This window comes from Erythrolamprus reginae, chromosome 5 (genome assembly GCF_031021105.1).
Source record: "Erythrolamprus reginae isolate rEryReg1 chromosome 5, rEryReg1.hap1, whole genome shotgun sequence".
In the NCBI taxonomy this organism is placed as follows: domain Eukaryota; kingdom Metazoa; phylum Chordata; class Lepidosauria; order Squamata; family Dipsadidae; genus Erythrolamprus; species Erythrolamprus reginae.
The window spans coordinates 74,737,227-74,754,743 of record NC_091954.1 but is presented as its reverse complement, the minus strand read 5'-3'; the positions used below and the strand labels follow the sequence as shown (position 1 = coordinate 74,754,743).

General features: G+C 39.4%; 1 protein-coding gene across 9 annotated transcripts in view; it reads left to right on the top strand.

Annotated features, from left to right (window-relative positions):
• EPHB1 (EPH receptor B1) overlaps nt 1-17,517 on the top strand; it is a 476,084-nt gene that overhangs the window by 432,183 nt on the left and 26,384 nt on the right. For 6 of the 9 annotated variants that reach the window (XM_070753155.1, XM_070753154.1, XM_070753150.1 and 3 more), the window contains 3 exons: nt 6,533-6,682; nt 11,185-11,378; nt 12,718-12,873. In XM_070753155.1, coding sequence (XP_070609256.1) covers nt 6,533-6,682; nt 11,185-11,378; nt 12,718-12,873 — 500 coding nt within the window. Of the gene's footprint in view, nt 1-6,532; nt 6,683-11,184; nt 11,379-12,717; nt 12,874-13,967; nt 15,214-17,517 lie in introns of all 9 variants that reach the window. The other 3 variants (XM_070753153.1, XM_070753156.1, XM_070753149.1) reach the window with 1 other exon arrangement.

Sequence of the window (17,517 nt, the reverse complement as noted above, 5' to 3'; positions counted from 1 at the left end):
GGGGGGGGCAAATGGCAATGGGCAGCAGTGAGCAGGCATTTATCTTTCTTCATTTCTGCTCACTCGCATGTAAAATGGAAGTATTATATAAAAGGAGAAAATTTAATGGCTTATAAATTAAAAAATTGAAAATAGCTTTGCACATAATATAGATGAGATATTTGGTAATGATTATGATGATTATGATTATCTTTGGACAACATTTTTTTCTATTTTTCTTCTTTGCTTTTCTTTTTATCTTTTTCTTTCACTCTTTTTAATTTTATTATTCTGATTGATTGAATTATAAATTGCTTATTTGATTTTTGGTGATAAATAAAGTGGGAGGAAGGGGAAAAGATAAGGGAGGAGAGTTACAATAACAGGAGTAGGATTAATATGGGATAATAACTAGCACTAATTATGTTAGGTACTATATAGGAAAGACAGATGAAATAACAAAGAGTTAAAATCAATAGATTAGGGAAGATTATCACTGAGTTTGATAGTGGAAGACATTTAGAATTAGGGATAATATATAGATTAGGGAAATATATAGATTGGGGAAGATTATGATATTGCATTTAGCAGTGAAAACAATTAGAACAGGGAAGATTATTGCACTGATATGACAGCGACACATAGATTAGGGAAGCAAAGGATGAATGATATATACCAGAAATAATTGGATAAATAATTAGAAAAAATTGATTAATTTGACTAAGAAATTGGCAATTGATATTGTATTGTATTATATTTTAATTTTAGGTATGTAAATTGGAATCTCTATAAGGTGTCAAAAACAATAAAAAATTTATACCCACAAAAAAAAATTATGAGACAAACGTAAGTCTCCTGAAAGCTAAGACGAGAAAATATGATGAAGCATATGTAGCGCTTGGCTTCACTCTGATTACGGTGGGAGACAAGAAAAGACCAGTATCTTTACTGTGTTTAAAAATGTTGGCAGCGGACAGCAGGAAACCAAATAAATTAAGGCGTCACTTAAACACATTACACCCCAATCACACTGATAAGCTGCTTGAGTATTTTCAGTGAAAATGTGCCAAATATTGCAAACAATTGTCCCAGAGAGTTGGTGTGTGTGTATACAAAATTTTTACTTCTTTCTAGGGGGAAGTAACAGAAAACAATTGAAAAGCACTGAATTTAAGCCATAGGCTTGTGCCCCTTTCTAATACTGATCAGATGTGCTTATTCAGTGATTGGTGTTTAGAAATATATTTTAAAGTACAGTGATACCTCGTCTTACAAACGCCTTGTCATACAAACTTTTCAAGTTACAAACCCAGGGTTTAAGATTTTTTTGCCTCTTCTTACAAACTATTTTCACCTTACAAACCCACCGCTGGGATGCCCCGCCTCCGGACTTCCGTTGCCAGCGAAGCGCCCATTTGTGCACTACTGGGATTCCCCTGAGGCTCCCTTCCATGGGAAACCCCACCTCCGGACTTCCGTGTTTTTGTGATGCTGCAGGGGAATCCCAGCAGCGCAAAAACAGGGGCTTCACTGGCAACAGAAGTCCGGAGGAGGGGTTTCCCATGGAAGGGAGCCTCAGGGGAATCCCAGCAGCGCAAAAACAGGGGCTTCACTGGCAACAGAAGTCCGGAGGAGGGGTTTCCCATGGAGGAGAGCCTCAGGGGAATCCCAGCAGCGCAAAAATGAGCGCTTCTGCTGGCAAAAGGGGTGAATTTTGGGCTTGCACGCATTAATTGCTTTTCCATTGATTCCTATGGAAAACATTGTTTCGTCTTACAAACTTTTCACCTTAAGAACCTCATCCCGGAACCAATTAAGTTTGTAAGACAAGGTATCACTGTATAATGAAATGGTACCTATATTAGCTACTACATATCACTGGCAATATATAATTTTAAACCAAAAAACTGAAACACTTGCTTTGCTTCATCTGGTATGCTCAGAAAATTGTGATGAGCTGTCATATATATGCCAAAGGCAACCCCAGTTCCTTGCCCTTCCTTTAGTATCTTTCTTAGGGGAAAGTGCCAGAAGCAAAAAAAAAAAAAAAAAGTTCATGTTTCACAATACAAACAGCCAAGGGTGAGGAAGTGTCACTCAGGATAAAACCCTGAAGACCATTGTTGCTACTTGATATGCAAAGAGGTGCAAGGAAACAGCTGTTGCTGTCAGCCTTTGACGTCTGCTGTTGGGCCTAGAAGTGGGAGCACACCTACATATTCTCTGTAGGAAACATGCTGTCCTTTTCAAAACACTTGCTTGTCCATTAGCATTCATGAGCATGAGATTTCGTTAGCTACTGTTTATGCTGAACATCACAGTTGGAATAAATGTCACAATGCTAATTTCTTTCCTCATGCAGAAAGTACAGTACTACCCGTGTTTCCCTGAAAATAAGACTGGGTCTTATTTTCTTTTAAGCGCCAAAATAAGCACTTGGGCTTATTTTCGGGGATATCTTTTTTTTTTTTACCCGTACAGGAGGCAGCAAGTCCAGCGGCCCCATCCTCTCTGTCCTACCACCTGCTTGCCCACATTTGTAATGACCCAAGTTGTCCGTATGGCCTGGCCTCCACTTGTGCTGCTGGATGGCATTATTATTATTATTATTATTATTATTATTATTATTATTATTATTATTATTATGTCAGTACAACACAGCAAACAAGATCACTATGCTGGATTTAGTATTTCATCACCAGTTGGGCGCTTCCCAAGCACCTAGGACTGTGTGATGTAGCGGCGAATTATGTTTGCCGATTCCAGTAAAGCGGCCTTTTGCAATTGACAGATGGAGATTTTGTCAATTCCAATGGTTTTCAAATGTCTGCTGAGATCCTTTGGTACTGCGCCCAGCGTGCCAAGTACCACTGGGACCACTTTCACTGGCTTAGGCCAGAGTCGTTGTAGCTCTATTTATTATTATTATTATTATTATTATTATTATTATTATTATTAATAATAATTAGATTTGTATGCCGCCCCTCTCCGTAGACTCGGGGCAGCTCACAACAGTGATAAAAACAATACATAATGACAAATCTAATAATTGGAATCTAAAATAACAGTATTACATTTAAAAAGTCTAAAAGCAAAAAAATCCAATATATAAAAAGCATACATACAGTCATATCATGCACAAAGCTACATAGGCAGGGGAGATGTCTCAGTTCCCCCACGCTTGATGACAGAGGTGGGTTTTAAGGAGTATACGAAAGGCAAGGAGGGTGGGGGCAGTCCTAATCTCTGGAGGGAGCTGATTCCAGAGGGTTGGAGCCACCACCGAGAAGGCTCTTTCCCTGGGTCCCGCCAGACAACATTGTTTAGTCGATGGGACCCGGAGAAGACCAACTCTGTGGGACCTAACCTGCCGCTGGGATTCATGCGGCAGAAGGTGGTCTCGCAGCTGTTAAGTGGCCTTGCTGCTGGCTGGCCACTTAACAGCTGATTCTGCTGCTCTGTCCTTGCGGGGGCTCTTCACCCTCCTGGAAGCACTGCTTTCAATTGTCCTGCTGGGCGCAGGCTGAGGAGTCCCAGATCTAGGACCTACTGAGCATCCCTCTGCTGCCGGTGGAGCTGCGCTGCCAATGCCGCCACACACAGCCGGCATAGAGCTAGTGCCTGCCAGGACCTGAAGAGCACCAGTCCCAGCTTAGAACCTGGAGCCTGCAACACCGAGTAGACCTACAGGAAGATGTTCGGTAGGCTGAAGGCATCAGCAGGTGAAGTGGCATGACTACACCGGGGGCTGCTGACAAAGGGCCCTGGCAGGCCAGCAGCATGGGGGGCACTCCAGAGGTCATAAATCTCAGCCGACTCGTCCTGCATCAAGCAGGAGCAGCCCAGCAGGGTGGCTAAAATCAGCACTGCCAGGAAGACAAAGAGCTCGCACAAGGCCGGCAGTAGCATGGGCATTTGCTCATTTGCAAGCTAGTGGCTATTTTGGCAAAAGCGAAAAGTAGGACTCAGCACTTTCGCGAAATGTGTTTGCAGCAGCTTCTGGATATGGACTGGGCATCGCCTCTGCCTGCTGCTGGTGCCATCCCAGTATGTTTTGGAAGGGAAATAAAATTAAGCCCTGCAATCTCTCGCTGCTGCCATGCAAACCACAGCATGGGCAACAGCAGCTGCACCTTCTTCCTTCCAAACAACGTCCGTGGAGAAGGGCGGACTAGAAATCCAAGTAAGTAGGTAAGTAATCTGAATAACAGCAGCAGCAATGAAACACTTCCCAAAAAAGGAGGAGGCAACAAACGAGACGGTCACCTGGACTCACAATACAATTTTGATTCAGGTGCTGCTGCTGATTTGATACATGTAGGAGCAGCTTTTACACTTTACTTGTTGTATATTGTGTCTACTGGGAGGTCATGGGGGAGATGTAGGCAAGCCCCTCGTCCTTAGCTGCATGGTTTCTCCCCTACTCCCATTTCTCCTCTGTTTCAGACCAGCCTAGCTTTCTTCCTCCCTCCAAAGAGGGAGGACAATTTCAAAGCAGATGGGAGGGTTAGGTCATGTGCCCACCAATATGGCTCAGCATGCCATAGATTCGCTACCAAGGCTATACACCTTCACAGTTTTTAGAAAGTTAAAAAAATTACAGATAGCTTTTGATTTATGACTATTCATTAAAAAAATAGTTAAAAGTTACAATGACCAGAAAAAATGATTTATGATCTAATCTTAAAGTTACAACTGCTGTACCAGCCATCAATCGTGTGATCACAATTTGGGTGCTTGGAAACTGGCTCACATTATGACAGTTGCAACATCTCGCAGTAACAAGATCGCCGCTTGCAACCTTCCCAGCTGGATTCCAACCAACAAAGTCAATTTGGGAAAGGTGGATTTGCTTAACAATCATATGATACACTTGACCATCATGTGATTTGCTTAATTACTATGGTAAAAATGATAAAATGAGATCCATTCATAGGATGGCTTGATTAATCACTGCATCACTTCGCAACCAAAATTCCAATCCCAATTACGGTTGTATATCAAAGGCAACATGAGAAAATATTATTTTACTGAAAGAGTAGTAGATCCTTGGAACAAACTTCCAGCAGACGTGGTTGGTAAATCCACAGTAACCGAATTTAAACATGCCTGGGATAAACATATATCCATTGTAAGATAAAATACAGGAAATAGTATAAGGGCAGACTAGATGGACCATGAGGTCTTTTTCTGCCGTCAGACTTCTATGTTTCTATGTTTCTATATTAAAGACTAGCTATTCTTCCAGAAGGAAAACATGGGAAATTTGATTCTACACCCACTCATCATTCAATGACTATCTCAGTGGGTGATCATTTATACAAACAATTGTTTGAAATGGTAAGAAAAAAGTAATTTTGAAATCAAAGTGCATATTTATGACCAGACTAGCTGATACCTGTGCTTCCTTCCACGCTCGGTTTCTGTGAACAAGCCCGGGGAGTCCAAAGGTTTGCATTAATACAATAATTTGAACTAGTTGTTTTATCTCAGTCTATAAAACCCTGGAAATTATGATCCACAGAAACCATTTACTGCTTATACTTGGGAATAATTTATAGAATTATTTCTGGGTCTATATCAAACTATTGTTAAAAAAACAACTGCAGTCAATGGCCAGTCTTCATAGGCCTGCTAACTTTGTCTGATATTCTGACTGGATTTTGAACCAATCACTTATTTCCAGGTCAACATCCCTCACAGGAGTGTGGAGAGGAAAATGGGAATGACATTTATGCTGTCATGAATTTATAAGGGAAAGACAGGATATTTATCTGATGAAAAACAATCATACTTTAATTGCTTCTGGAAAACGTTTTCCTGTTCTCCATGGAGCAGATTATGTGTAACCCAGTTGTGTTTAGAAAATAATTTCTATTACATGTTGCATTAAACCATCTGTTTCTTAAGCATGATTTATTTACTAAATCACAATTGACTTGGATTAATATGCTAAAATACAAACTATGAAATCGTTAGATCATGGCCTGGTATTGGCTTTGCAGCAAAACCCTCTGCTTTTTAAATGCAATTTCTTAGCAAGAAAAAGGCTCAAGGAAGCAAACCTTTGTAGTAGTAGTAGTAGTAGTAGTAGTAGTAGTAGTAGTAGTAGTAGTAGTAGAATAGAGACGGAAAGTAGAACACCAGATATATTCTTAACCATAGAGAAATAATTTGATGGGTTGTAATCATGTGTCCAACACTAAAAATTTGCTTTTGGTATTAGTATGCGCATACTGATGAAATAATCCTCTAACAGAATCCAGGGTAATTTGTGGATATCAATGTGTTAATTAGTATAAGAGCAATATTTTTAAAAAATGTCTGTCTTCATATGCAAGAAAAAGAAGAAAAAATGTGCCCTATCCGTGGAACACATTTTAATTGAATTCCTTTCCTTCTAAGACTATGCTGCTATTGTAAATTACAATAGATTTAGATAAATACTTACCTATGAAATAGGTTAAATTTTATACAGGAAACCTTTGGTATGTTACACTGCTTACAGCTTCAATATTACACTGCTTACACCTTCATAATTGCTGTCTTTCAGGGAGGGAAAATTCCAGTGAGATGGACAGCGCCAGAAGCTATTGCCTACCGTAAATTCACCTCCGCCAGTGATGTATGGAGTTATGGTATTGTTATGTGGGAAGTAATGTCATTTGGAGAAAGACCCTATTGGGACATGTCCAATCAAGATGTAAGTTTATGACGCTCTGTGCACAACATAGTAAAACTTTGCTTGATTTCTTTATTGGGGGGGGGGGGACTTTTCTGTCTTGTCTATTTAGTCCAACAACCTGTCTGTTATGGGTCTTCAATACAGGCAGGCACTTTTTCTGAATACCGAAATTATTTTTAGTTATAGATGTAATGGCTCTGGAAAAGGAGGAAAGTATTTCTCCCCAAATAAAGCTCTAACCTCTCTGCCACTTCTTTTCTTTCTACCATTCTCTGTGATGTGGCTTCCATCTTGCTCACCAGTGATAAATGAGACAGATTTAAGTCCTCCTTACTGCGCTATGTGAAAGCACCCCACCCCACCTTTACTTCGATACCATTCAAGTGCATCCTCAAGGGTTTGAACTCTCTTAGGCTTTCTCACTCATATGGAAGAGCTGTGGTGACACAGTGTTTAGAATTGGTATTGCAGGCTAATTCTGCTGGCTGCCAGCAGTTCGATTCACACTGGCTGAAGGTTCGCTCAGCTTTCCATCCTTTCAAGATTGGTAAAATGGAGACCCAGATTCGGGGGGGGCAATATGTTGACACTGTAAACTGTTTAGAGAAGGCTATAGAGCAGTGACAGTGAATCTTTTTTTCCTTGTGTGCCAAAAGAATGTGGGCGCGCACTATTGCGCATGCATGAGTGCCCACACCCATAATTCAATGCCTGGGGAGGGTGAAAACAGCTTCTCCCACCCTCTGAAGGCTAGAAACAGCTTGTTTCACAACTTCTAGTGGGCCCAGTAGGCTCGTGTTTGGCCCAGTAGGCTCGTGTTTGGCATCCCTGGACATAAAATGGTCACCTAACATCAAAAACATCATCAAAAAAGCACAACAAATAATGTTCTTTCTGCGCCAGCTCAGGAAGCTCAAACTGCCCAAGGAGCTGCTGATACAGTTCTACAGAGGAATCATTGAGTCTGTCATCTGCACCTCTATAACTGTCTGGTTTGGTGCTGCAAACCCAACAGGACCGACACAGACTTCAGAGGATAATAAGAACTGCAGAAAAAACAATTACTGCCAACCTGCCTTCCTGTATACTGCACGAGTCAAAAAGAAGGCAGGTAAAATATTTACTGACCCCTCACATCCTGGACATAAATTGTTTCAACTCCTACCCTCAAAACGTCGCTACAGAGCACTGCACACCAAGACAACTAGACACAAGAACAGTTTTTTTCTGAACGCCATCACTCTACTAAACAAATAATTTCCTCAACATTGTCAGACTTTCTACTAAATCTGTACTTCTATTCTACTAGTTTTTCTCATCATTCCTATTTCTCATCATTTCTTCCCATGTTGTACTAAATAGAAGTACTAAATCTGTACTTCTATTCTACTAGTTTTTCTCATCATTCCTATCCCATCATTTCTTCCCATGTTGACTGTATGACTGTAACTTGTTGCTTATATCCTAAGATTTTTATTAATATTGCTTCTTCATTGCTTATTTGACCCCTATGACAATCATTAAGTGTTTTACCCCATGATTCTTGACAAATGTATATTTTATTTTATGTACGCTGAGAGCATATGCACCAAGACAAATTCCTTGTGTGTCCAATCACACTTGGCCAATACAATTTTATTCTATTCTAAAAATGCCCTCCCCTCCAGGAAGCCAAAAATTAGCTGGCCGGCACACACATGCACGTTGGAGCTGAGCTAGAGCAATGGCTCATGTGGCAGCAGATATGGCTCTACATGCCACCTGTGCCACCCATGCCATAGGTTCGTCATCACTGCTATATGAAGCAATATATAAGTCTAAGTACTATTGCTGTTGTCTAATCAGCAAGTTTACTCTATTTAGGACTGACCAGTCCAGTTTTACCTTAATGGCTACGAAGTGGGAGAGGGAGGTAGTCCCATTTCCACTTTCAAAGAAGACATGAGTTAAGATGAATGTTCATTAACAACTTAACAACCAATCATACATTACCCTATGTAGTAAAATTTTTACATGTACAGTATTGTGCTCGTGCAGTTTTAAAAAGAATCCCATCTGTAATACTTAAATCATACTTTTCCCTCTCGGAACAGAGTGAGGATGTCTGATTTATGTATTAGTCCCTTTCAGACATAACTCAGTTGTCTCCAACCCTGGTGCATGCTGAGCTATAGAGAGACACTTGGCACTACTAACTGGGAGATACAAAATCCACAGCTGCTGCTGCCGCTCCTCCTTCCCCCTTCAATGTCTACAGTAAGAAAGAGCATCAGAGATGAAAGAAATGGAGAAGTGGAGAGGAACTGGAAAGACCAGCCAGCCAGTGTATGATAATTGGACACTAAGAGCCTGGCAGGCTTTTGAAATATTTCAGAGACTTTATGAGTGAGGCGTTGAGCCTTGATGAAGTCTCCACTACAGCATGATAGGCAGAAACAGCGAGTGTAGCGGCTGCTAACAGGGAAGGGACTTCCTTTATCTGGAAGCAACATAAGTCAAATTAACCTCTGAATACCCTTTTTTTCTCCAGAGCCAGCACTGTTTTGTTGCTCCTTGTGTGCAGAGGGCAAACTATTTCCTTTATTCCTGATTGCATGCTGTTAGTGTGCTGAAATGATTCAACTTTAAAAGGGCTCCATTTTTGAAAGTAAAGAAGATAGAAACGCAAAGCGTAAGACCGCTGAATTGGAATTCCAGTTGGTTTCATCTAGTTTTGAGTTCATAATATTGAAAATATTCCATAGTACATATTTCAGTCCAGATAAGCAAACAATAGAAATCTTTACTAAAGCTTTTTTACAACTTGGGGTTATGGGAAAGCTGTAGGAGCATCTTGAGGTACATGCCAATTTACACCACTAATGTTATTTTTCCATTGTGATTCCCCATTGGTGACAGTGAAAGTTTTCCTATTAGAATAAGTGGAACTCATTAAGATCAGGATCCTGGCAATCACAGAGGATTTAGGTTTTCTGTGTCATGGTCAAAACTTGTATGATTCATCCCACATGATAGTTGCTACTAGCATAATCGGGGGGGCAGCAGGCAGGACGGGGTGGAACACAGAAATGAAGATGCACGCGCAGCTCCAGCTGATCGGCAGCTATCACTTCCTGGATTACTGGTCTCGGCTTGTTTTTTCTTTTTTTTCCCCTGCCGCTGCTGCTGCATCTGTGCTCCTTGCTTTTTCCCTCTTTTCTCCTTCCTGCCCTGCTCCGCTCCAGCCTCACGCACCCACCTCCCACCTGAGGTACAAGCAGAAAGAGTGAGTGGAAGTGGTGCTGGCAGCATTTATGCTTCTGGCAGCACTCATTTGCCTGAGGCAGGGGGACGACCCAGGAAGGAGAGCGCGGAAAACGTGAAGCAAATTGTCACCACAGAGAGTGACACTGGTAAGATTGTAAGTTGAGGATTTAACAGTTCACTTGAACGGTGATGATTGTTCAAGCCACTCCCACCTGATCACATGGCCGACAAGCCACTCCTATCCAGTCACATGACCATTAAGCCACACTCACAAAATAAGCCACACCCACAGTGTGGCAGTAAAAATTTTGGCTGCCAATTACTGAGCATTATCAACAATATGATTAAAGTTCTGTCTGATTGCCATTACTATATAAGTCAAAAGGTATGTTTATAAAACATGCAAAATTTGATTCACATGAAAAATTCACTAATATTTCTATGATGGCTTATTAAGATACAGTGATACCTCATCTTACGAACTTAATTGGTTCGTAAGGTTTGTAAGGTTAGAAGTTTGTAAGACGAAACAATGTTTCCCATAGGAATCAATGAAAAAGTGATTAATGCGTGCAAGCCCAAAACTCACTCCTTTTGCCAGCCGAAGCGCCCGTTTTTGTGCTGCTGGGATTCCCCTGAGGATACCCTCCATGGGAAACCCCACCTCCGAACTTCCGTGTTTTTGTGATGCTGCAGGAGAATCCCAGCAGGGGAATCCCAGCAGTGCAAAAACGGGTGCTTCGCTGGCAATAGAAGTCTGGAAGCGGGGCATCCCAGTGGCGGCTGCTTGGGTTTGTAAGGTGAAAATAGTTTGGAAGAAGAGGCAAAACAATCTTAAATCCCAGGTTTGTATCTCGAAAAGTTTGTATGACGAGGGGTTTGTAAGACGAGGTATCACTGTCTAACCTATTTTCTTTTCTGTTTGCTTTCTTTGGCTGGGAATTTGGCCTTGGTAGTTCTTGGGACATAGCCCTGATGTCAAACATGTAAAAATAAATATATCGTTGACAAATAGTAAATTCTGATAAAGATGTGGAACACATCTGAATATTAAATCCTGGAACTTTCAGGGGGTTTTATGTTTGTGGACTTGGAACCAATCACTCAAAAACTGTAATAAAGTGAATAAATATAGAAGGTTATGCATGTGTAGCAGTGGTTTAAGAGACTTACATTCTGATTAAAATATTATTTTAACTCCAGTGATTTTCAGAATTATATCTCTTTCTACTACATTGACACATTGATTTATTACATATTTATTACATTTATAGGTAATTAATGCAATTGAGCAAGATTACCGGCTCCCGCCACCTATGGATTGTCCAACTGCTCTACATCAACTTATGTTAGATTGCTGGCAGAAAGACCGCAACACAAGGCCACGGTTTGCTGAAATAGTTAACACTTTAGATAAAATGATCCGAAATCCAGCGAGCCTCAAAACTGTGGCTACCATCACCGCTGTGTAAGTTTCCACATATATTACTATGTTTTAACTGAGACCTAAAATACCATATTAAACTTTTTGAAAAAAGCTGTAGCTAGTAAAAGATACTTGGAGGATCAGTTATCCCTTTTTAATTAACAAATTAAATTTAAATGGATGTTCCTTTCTGAGAAAATAGCATTAGATAATTTATAGTTTGATTAATGAAAGTTTCTATTGCTGTTGCAAAAAATGACCAGGATTTCTTTTTCAGCTGTTATTACAATAATATTGAAGAATGTTAAAATCCTCAAATTTTCAATAACTGCATTTACTTCAGTTCCGCCACTTAAAATAAACTCTTGCTTATTCCAGTTTGGCTAATCAATTCATAATAACCACAATGTGGACCACCAGATCCGCTGAAGTTTTAAATGAATAGTAGCAGAAGATTAAGCAAATCAGTGAAAAAGGAGGAACTCCTTTACTGTCTATGTTTGTTTGTTTGTTTGTTTGTTTGTTTGTTTGTTTGCTTGCTTGCTTGCTTGCTTATTTATTTATTTATTTATTTATTTATTTATTTATTCCAATACATAATACACATTGAAGAGAATAGATATGTAGTAATATAACTAAAGAAACGAATAGAAGACAAGATATAAAAGTATAGGTGAACAAATTTGAAAGGAAGAAAAGATAAATGAGATAAGGAGAGACAATTGGACAGGGGACTGAAGGCACACTGGTGCACTTATGCACACCCCTTACTGACCTCTAAGGAACCTGGAAAGGTAAATCGTGGATAGTCTAAGGGAGAAATGTTGGGGGTTAGGGGTTGACACTACTGAGTCAGGTAATGAGTTCCATGCTTCGACCACTCGGTTGCTGAAGTCATATTTTTTACAGTCAAGTTTGGAGCGGTTAATATTAAGTTTGAATCTGTTGCGTGCTCTTGTGTTGTTGCGATTGAAGCTGAAGTAGTCATTGACGGGTAGAACGTTGCAGCATATGATCTTGTGGGCAATACTTAGATCGTGTTTTAGGCACCGTAGTTCTAAGCTTTCAAGACCAAGGATTGATAGTCTGCTTTCGTAGGGTATTCTGTTTCGAGTGGAGAAGTGAATGGCTCTTCTGGTGAAGTATCTTTGGACATTTTCAAGGGTGTTGATGTCTGAGATGTGGTATGGGTTCCAGACAGATGAACTGTATTCAAGGATGGGTCTGGCAAAAGTTTTGTAGGCTCTGGTGAGTAGCGTGAGTTTGCCAGAGCAGAAGCTGCGTAGGATCAGGTTAACAACTCTAGAAGCCTTTTTGGCGATATTGTTGCAGTGGGCTTTGTTTTTTTCATCTCTGACTCACTGCTTGCCTTCTGTTTCAGGCCTTCTCAGCCACTGTTGGATCGCTCCATCCCAGATTTCACTGCCTTTACCTCAGTAGACGATTGGTTGAATGCAATCAAAATGAACCAGTACAGAGACAGTTTTCTAACTGCTGGCTTCACATCCCTTCAGTTAGTTGCACAAATGACATCGGAGTAAGTGGCAAACTTCTCATTTCCCTATTTGCTTCAGTGATGGAAGAAGATGAGATCAAGCTTTTCTTTTCATGCTTCAAATAATCAACAAAAACTAAACCTGGATCAGAGAAAGGATTTTGGCACCAGGAATATGCTAATCTTCTGAAAACAGACAGAAATAATACTGTTGATTATTGGTTTGGTTGGCTTTTGAAAACTAACTGATTTATGCTTATTTCATAAATTGATTTTTTGGGGGGTTGTTTTGGTTTGTTTTGGTTTAGATTATTATATTTAAACTGTTTAATGAATGTTTTATTTATTATTAACTTCTCTTGGAATTAATATTAAAAAATCACCAATGAGAAACACATATAACCGTCAGGAAAATAGATCATTCATAACTTACAAGGCAACATGACTTCATCCAAAAGCACTTTCACACTCTTCCTTTGCTTCTCTTTTCAGGCCTCTGTGCCTCCATAATCTCTTTTGTGCTCTGGAAATTTCCACCAGTTCCCTTGCATCTGCCATACTATATATTCATCAGTGTCATTCATCTTCACACTCTCTTCAGTCAGCACTTTATAGTTTTTAGAATTCACTAACAAGCTACCAGCTTCCAACCAGGTCTGGAATTTGAATCCATAAACTGGGGCGTGTCTGACATCGTTCCTTTCATTCAAAGATTGCAACCACTCTACCAATTAGTACAACAGGACTCATGTAGTGACCAGTTAATTTAGAAATAAGACATTTCTCAGAAATTCTTCTCCTTGCTTACATTATCATCATTTGTAACAACATAAAGTAGCTTATCGTCTCAAGACACCTGGGAAGTTAGGATCTTCAAGGAAGAGAGAACTAAGTCTATGATCCTTTACTTAAGCATCTATTTGTTATGGGTTTGAGGAAAAAAAGACTACTCTTTTGAATCATGCACATATACATTCATTCAACATCTTATATCAGTGCTGTTTGCTCATCTTAGGATAGCAGCTTCACTTTCTGCAACTGCATTTTGAATTTGCCAGCTCATGTATCTTGTCCATATAAACAGGAGACAAAGACCTCTTCTCCACAAGTATGATCCTGTCTCTTATCTTTTGCAGAGATCTTCTAAGAATAGGGGTGACTTTAGCCGGACACCAGAAGAAGATCCTGAGCAGTGTCCAGTCTATGAGAGTACAGATGAGCCAGTCACCAACTGCGATGGCATGATGCTGCGTGTCTTCTTACAACAATGGGAGAAAAAGAGGGGAGGACAGAAGAGGGTTGGATGGGGAAGGGGAGGGGAGGCTGACAAAGCAGTTGTGATGTCTATAGAGATTGGATAATTATTTGGGAACTCTTATGCGCTGCGGACAAAGAATATATGGAATTTGTTTCTAAATGGCAAATTATGTTTCTCACACCAACAGAAGCACATTTATGGGAAATGCCATGGAAAACAGAATATAAATAAGTATAAATATGTACAAATCAAATATTTTAAAAAAGTGAAGAAAACCAATGTGTTTTGGGAAGAAAAGAGACTTCAGTCCTACCACCAGTGAGCAGTAGTCAAGAGGCCAATGGAGAAGAAAGAGGCAACCAGAGCAACAATCTTCAGCAGTCAGATTCCCTTCCTTCTCTTCTTTAGTTCTTCTTCCAGAGTCATTCTTATCCACCCATTTCCCTCTTTGGCTCATAAACTATGGCAAATGTTGTTCAACAGTTCCTAAAGTTAACTATAAGAACCTCCAAACATTGTGCCATCAGTTACAAAGGACTTCACTGACCACTGCATGGGGGATCAAGACCAACCCAGTTAATGTCTTCATATTGAAGAAGAGTTGTACCTTCAATAGAAAATCCTGTTTTTTCTTTTGCTTGCATTTTTTTGCAAAAGGGAAAACGATATCCTCATGGGGGGGAAAAAAGGGGCGAAAGATGTTCCCGCAAGTGTGTGCGTGTTGTCTATATGTCAGCTTAACTGTGGAGTCACTCGCAGCTTATCCATCACAGAAGAAACAACAACCAAGCTGGACTGGTGGCTGATCATCCTTTTCATGGAACTTGGGGATCCATTGGGAGACGGAAGTGATGTGCCTTGCTTTCTGTCTAATTCAACTGGGCATGGAATGTGTGTACTGGGAAATGAAAAGAGAAAAAGAAAGCGAATGAATTTATAAGGAAAAAGGAAGCAGGAGACTTCACTTTGCAACAAGGTTTTCATGTAGAACAGTTACGGAATGTCAACTAAGCAGAAGGCTTAGTCCTCCAGTGACCAGAAAAAGATGGATTGGAAATCTTTAGTTCCATTATTTGGACCTCAGGATTTTGATATATATTGATTTTGGTTTCATGGCATCAGAGGTAGGTTCCTGTATCACTTCTGTCCCTTTGCCCACCCTTTTCTTGCTAGCCTTTTCTCACTGTTTCTTTAACATTCTAACATGCCTTCAGCTCTTCCTTTTCTATATTTGATTTTACTGTTAATTACAAATGTCATTCCCTATTTGAAATACTTAACTTAAAACAGAATTTCTCTGCTTATCTGAGAGTGCTTTGTGGAATAAAATTGCTATTCTTCTTCTGCTAACCCACATAATAGAGTATGTGGAGAGTTTATGCAAAACAATGATCTTTCGGGTAGGCTTTTTCCTAGTCTAGATATATTATCATTTAATCGTTCCACTATCAAAGGAACATAAAAAATAGTTGCCATCAATAGATTACTTATCCATTTTCCAAGGACAATCTGTATTCTGGCTTTCAGGATCAGATACCATCTATTAAGTCATCTCAGAGAACCAATGCCAAAGAAGACACTGTTAAGAGAGCTGCTAGTGTTGGATAGTAGTGCCCACTGTCTATATTAGGGCTTCCCCCTTCTTTTAAAAGAGCTCAAGAAGCTTTGTGCATGGCTTCCTTGCCATGACTATTGCAGAAGCAAAGTTATGAAAGCATCGACCATACCCCACATGCTTTCTATATACATGTCTTAACACTTAAGTGTAGCATATGGAAGGAATCAGTGATGCAAGTACTTGTTCCTGAAATATAGGTGTGTGAGAAGATGTGTTGATTCCAAACAGATTATTTCCATAATATTTTGCATCTTTATTATTTTAGAGCATTGCAATTATTTTTGGGGGTGGGGGGGAGTGGGAGGAAACAGACATCCACATTTTTTTTCTACAGCAGTTAGTGCATCCTCATTTTGTAATTATAGTCCACTGCATCTTCCTTGTGGACTATAAAAATGTTATTTACTATAAAGTGGAGTAATGCTATGAAGATAATTCTAATATTTTCTGTTCTGGACCTTGGTCATTATGTTAAGTCCTCCTCTGAAACTACTGGTACTGAGTATTTTCTTTAAAGTGACCAGGGACCAGAACAAAGTCTACGGAGAGGGGCGGCATACAAATTTAATAAATAAATAAATAAAATAAAGGGTGGCAAGACATTTGGTTGAATAGATTTTGTAATCAGTAATTCTTATTTTATGGATAATAGCTTTAGCATTTACCAAAACTCAGCAGTAGGATAATCATTGAGTTGTGGCTAGAAAAAGAACTGTTTTTATTGTTACTTTGAGATTTTCAATATAACAGGCAGTCATATGAAGTTATGTGCCCCGCAGCTATAAAATGCTGATCAGTCAGAATTAATTCCAGTTATTCCTTGGAAAGATGATCATTTATCATATGAAGTTGGAACAAGGGTCAAAGTGCCTATTGTTTTATATTTATAGAGTGGTATCCAATTGAATTTGTGACTATTGCTCTGGGGCCCGCTACAAGTTACAAGATCAATTTGTTTATTTCCTCTACCAGTTGCTTTATTTCTGACTCATAACTTTCCCCACAGGAAGTAAACAAAAACAATTAGTATTGGCACACCAATAAAGGATTTTATTTTTATTATTTTATATCCCATATTGGGGGAATCTTAAAATGAGGCAGCTGAGGAAAGAAAAGTTTCTATCCTTTCTAATTAACAGAGGATTGATCGTAATCCAATTTGCACCATCCTCTACAGGTGCCTTAGGGCAAATATTTGGGGCCAGGATATATTTCCAGAAATAAACTGGGCCAAAATGTCAGGACCAAAAATATGAACTAATAATCACTGTTATTCTAATGAATGAATGCTGTTGTGATTAGCATCATAATTATTTTTACAGTTACTTTTTTCAATACTGCTAATATTATAGTTATCATCATTTCATTGTTATTGTCATATTATTAACATTTCATTGTTAATGCTGTCATTGTTATCACCATTATTTATTTGTATCTTGAAGAAAAACGTCCTACAGTATTTTCTGCCAGTTATCATTCAATTTAATGAAAGAGAACTTCTTTTAATTCTTTAAATTCCAAGTGTTATTGAAATTCTCATAAGTGAAGTATGATTATCCTTGTGCTTATTTTGTTTGAGGTGGCCAGAGGTATTTATGTAAATCCTGTATTTTACTATATAGATAGTCCTCGACTTACAAAAAAATTACTTAACAACTGTTCAAAGTTATAATAGTGACTTACAACTGGTCCTTGCATTTAAAACCATTGCAGCATCCCCATGGTAACGATGATCAAAATCCAGCATCTTTTTAACATCATTTTAGCATCCTGAAGTCATGTGATTGCCATTTGTGATGCACCAGCTATC